The 4383-nt window shown below is 48.2% G+C and overlaps 1 protein-coding gene across 1 annotated transcript; it reads right to left on the bottom strand.

Moving 5' to 3' along the window:
* Window positions 1-540: 540 nt before the first annotated feature.
* Window positions 541-4143, bottom strand: LOC6584898 (transcription factor btd). The gene is made up of 2 exons (XM_032732269.2): window positions 2479-4143; window positions 541-2345 (listed from the first exon to the last, which is right to left on the bottom strand). The coding sequence occupies exons 1-2, from the start codon at window positions 3111-3113 to the stop codon at window positions 959-961; spliced, it is 2022 nt and encodes a 673-aa protein (XP_032588160.1). The 5' UTR covers window positions 3114-4143; the 3' UTR covers window positions 541-958.
* Between the last annotated feature and the right edge of the window lie 240 nt (window positions 4144-4383).

The raw sequence follows: 4383 nt of genomic DNA, 5'->3' as shown, positions 1-4383 counted from the left end.
AATATCATATCCCAATTACCTATAATCTTAGATAAACGTCAATAAAGTTTTGTATTCGAATGTCAACTAATATCCTAGCTAATCTTTATTTTTATTTTCCTTTTCTTTTCTTTACATTTCTTCTATATAGACAGATTATAAGTCATCTTATAGCATGAACTGAAGTTTGAAGCCACTAAGATCATTTCAGGATTGCTTCTTTCCCTACCTATATAGAACCGATGATCCAATTGCCAATACACAAAAACAATTCAACTTTCAAACAAATTTTTTTTATTACGGTAATCCGTTTTGTGTCTTTTCTATATATGTATATATATATAAATATATTTATATATATACGGGTTTTTCTTTATCTTAAAGACAGTTAACAAATAATTCAAATATAGTTTTTGATGTTTTGGATTAAGGTTGATTATTTACATACATGCAAAAAAAAAATTCACTTAGCCTAGGCAAAAAAAAATGTTTCTTAGGTGTATTATTGAATTTGATGCTTTATGCACACCCACACACGCGTGTATGTATGTTTGTGTGAACGTTTGTATGTATGTTTGCGTATATGTATATATACATAAATATATTAGTTTTTATGGGCTTAACAACAACAATTTAGGTCACTAGCGAGACAAAAACTTAGGGATATATCTTCGAGGTTCGTACACTTCGGGATTGATTAGAATGAATTCTTAGGGTGACCATACACAATATTTATATCTATGTATATATGTATGTGTATATTAATTAGGTCTGCATATATGCAGGATTATGGCTGTTTTTAATACTTCGCACTATTAAAAAAAAAAAAAAAAAAATCGAAAATATATGTATATATATATATATATATGTGTGTATATATATTCTAAAATATTAGTTCGATTTCAATTCTTGAAAATTGAACCAACACAACAACAAGGATTTAGTTAAGGTACCCGGCCGCAACGATCTCCTCTTCCATCTAGGCGGTTGCATGCGGATGATAGGCGGCGGTCCACGCATTGTGATAATGATGATGATGATGATTGTGGGCGTGCGCGTGGGCGTGGGCGTGGGCATGAGCATGGGCGACATGATGATGCGCATAGCCGTAGCCAGAGCCGCTGGCAAACTCGGCCGGATAGTTGCCGACGTAATCGGACTTCATGGGCCCCACAAGTCCGGAATATCCGCCGTTCAGATTATTACAGCTGCTGCTGCTGCTGTCGCTGGCACCGCTCGCCAGTCCGGACATGGTCAGGCCGTATTCTGAGGCCAGCTGCGATTCGCTCTGCATCGCCAGCGCCGCATAGTGCTGCGTATGGCTGTGGCTGCTGCTGCTGCTGCTGCTGTTGTTGGTGTTGTTGTTGGTGTTGCTGGTGCTGCTGCTATTGCTGCTGCTGGATAGAGTTGGTGCACTACCCGATGTGGGTCTGGCGTTCGCTGAGGTAGTTTGGTTATGTTCCATGGCACGATTATTGCTATTGCTGTTGCTGCTGGCGCTGGCCGTGCACCAGGGCTCGTAGCTGCTGGCGCCGCTGCTGCTATTTGGATCACTCTGCTGGAATAGAGGCGGTAGAGGGGGTGGCAGACTGCTGGCTGCAACGGCTGCCGCTGCTGCTGCTGTCGCGTAGGGTGCATAGCCCAGGCTGTCCGGCTGCTCCTGCTTGAATTGCATGCTGCTGCTGCTGTTGCTGCTGCTGCCGCCGATCATTGGCGCCGTGACGACAGCCGCGGTGCTCTTCAGCGCCTTCTTGCTGCCGTTGAGCGCCTTCTCGGACTTCTCCTGCTTGATGGCCGCCGCCGCCTGTTCCTTGGCCTCGGCGGTCAGGGCCTTTTTCGTTTTCTTGTCCTTGAAGTGGGTCTTCTTGTGCTTGCTGAGGTGATCGCTGCGCGAGAACTTCTTGGAGCAGATGGGGCAGGCGTAGGGACGGTAGTTGGTGTGGGTGCGTCCGTGGCGCTGCAGCTCGTCGGAGCGCGAGAAGCGCTTGCCGCACGTCAGACAGAGGAACGGACGCTCGCCCGTGTGCCATCGCAGATGGGTCTTCAGGTGTGAAGCCTTGCCGTAGAGCCGCTCACAGCCGGGAATATGGCAGATGTGCTGCTTGCGGCCGCGCTCATCCGGCCCAACGATGGGCGGCAAGCCGCTCATCTCGTTGGTGCAGTTGGGGCAGGTGCAGCGCACGGAGCGACGCTGGAGCTGTGTCTGGAAGGCGATGTCGTCAAAGTTGAAGCTCGGATAGCTCTGCGAGGACCACGGCTGGTAGAGGCGCTCCTGGTGCGAGAACCACGCGGCCGACGCCGATGCTGCAACGCCAACTGATGCCACATTTCCGTACGTTGCATATTGAGCATACGGAAATTGAGTTCTACGGCAAAAAAAGAAAAACAAAACGGAGGCAACAAATTAGAGCGTGTTAAACGTAGCCCAAAGAGGAGAGCGCGAAAGGGAATGATAGGTGTATCGATGAATCAGGTGGATAAATGGATGAATGAACCTACCTTGTTGGTAGCGCTGTGTAAGCAGCCGTATTCCAGCTGTAGGCGCTAGCCACAGCCGCGGCGCCCAGGTCGGCGGCAGCGGCTGCGGCGACGGCTGCTGCGGCGGCCGAGGAGGAGCCACCGCCGGCTGCGGCTGGCGGACTAGTGGATATCGAGGCAAAGGACTGCGCTGGCGATGGGAAAATGCTGGGCGACACCGATGCAGAGGAAGCGGCCGATTGTGACAAACTGGAGTTGGGCGATGCACTGCCCGTGGATGATGCCTGTGGCGGATATTGCATTTCCAGCTTCATTGGCGGCACCGCCTGATGTGATGATGCGGTCGATGCAGAAACTGTCGGCGATGCATTTCCCTGCTTGCCGTAAAATGCTAGCGGAGAGGAGGCAGTCGAGTCGCAGTTGGAGGCGGAGGTGGACGTCGAGGCAGACAGCAATGTGGCGCTAATGAAATCATGACTTGGTTGCTGTTGCTCCTGCTGCTGTTGATGTTGCTGTTGATGTTGCTGCTGCTGCTGCTGATGCTGTTGTTGTTGTATTTGCAGTTGCTGCTGCTGTTGGAGCTGCTGCTGCTGCTGAATGCCTGTTGGCTGGGGCAGCGTATAGGGATTCAAATAATTGCAGGTGGCGTCAATCATGTTGGCAATTTTAATGGCTGCTGTCGTTATTGGTGTTGCTGATTTAGCTGACTGCTGATGTATTTTGCTTTGCTTTTCCTTTCTTTTGTTTTCCTTTTGCTGTTGTTTTTAGCAATTTTCGCACATTGCCGTTTATTGATTTTGTTTGCGGTTTTTGATTATTGTTATTAGACTGCCCTCGTTTTGCTTCTGATGCTGCCGATGCTGTTGCTGCTGTTGTTGCTGTTGTTGCTGTTGTTCTTATAATTATGGCACGCTTTTCACTTATATTGTTTTATAGGGTGCACAAACAGCATATGCGTATGCGTTCAAATAATTATAGCCTTAACGCGTCGATCGCCAACTCTGCATTAATTTCCTTGCTTCTTGTGTTCTTGTTGCTGTAGCTAACGCAGCTACTGCTGCTGTTGCTGTTGCTGTTGCTGCTACTGCTAATACTGCTGGTGCTATTGCTACTGCTTGTTGCTGTTGTTGTTTTCTCTTTAATAATTGCACAGTGCGCTGACATCGAAGTCGCCGCTATAGTCAATAATAATTTGCGTTCAGAGGCAACCCACAAGTAACCGGGCACAACAAATTCGAATTTGGCTTCGTTATATTTCTCGTACACTCACTCACTGCTCACAATTGGTGAAACTGCTGTTGTTGTTGCTGTTGCTATTGCTGCAGCGTTCGTATTTTTGGTTGATAGGCGAGAAACGCGAGCGCGGGCTTCGTATGCTTGTTTTGGTCAGTTCGGTCTCAGTCGCAGCGCTCGAGATACAACCACCGGTAATTATCGTTGTCGACTGAATTCAAAACGCAGCGAGAGAGTCTAACAACGTACAAAACGAATCAGTGATGACGGCAGCAGGCAGCGACGGCGACGCCGGCAGCGAATCGTGCTGTGCTCTTTTAGCAGCAGCAACGTGCGCCTTCAGCATGCTTGGTGGTTGTTTCCTCCGCGCTTGCCCGCTGTATGCATCGACAAAACGTTCATTCGGCTCTTTGTCTCGCTCGCTCACATGCGCGCTCATTAGCTCGCTCCCATTCGCGCGCATACTCTTCTCCAGTGTGTGCGCGTATTTATGTGTGTATGTGTATGCATGTATGCGCGCGCACATTTGTATGTGTTCATGTGCAATGCAATGCGTTGTTGTTCTTGTTGTTGTTAGCTCTACCAGCGCTCGTATAGGCGTTTTGTTTTAATTTCTATGTGTGGGTTTGTGTGTCAAAGCAATTGGGCGAGCCTTACTCATAAGTATTTTTGCTTGAAACGCGCATACGGCTG

This window comes from Drosophila mojavensis, unplaced genomic scaffold (assembly GCF_018153725.1).
Source record: "Drosophila mojavensis isolate 15081-1352.22 unplaced genomic scaffold, ASM1815372v1 contig_136, whole genome shotgun sequence".
NCBI classification, from domain to species: domain Eukaryota; kingdom Metazoa; phylum Arthropoda; class Insecta; order Diptera; family Drosophilidae; genus Drosophila; species Drosophila mojavensis.
Note: the sequence above shows the minus strand (reverse complement) of the source record. Positions and strands in the feature narration are given on the sequence as shown.

Bases quoted from the DNA above. Each gene is read 5' to 3' on its own strand.
- LOC6584898 (XM_032732269.2), bottom strand. From the start codon at position 3,113: ATGATTGACGCCACCTGCAATTATTTGAATCCCTATACGCTGCCCCAG. The intron at 2,346-2,478 runs GTAGGTTCATTC...TTTTTGCCGTAG, and splicing joins TACACAGCGCTACCAACAAG to AACTCAATTTCCGTATGCTC.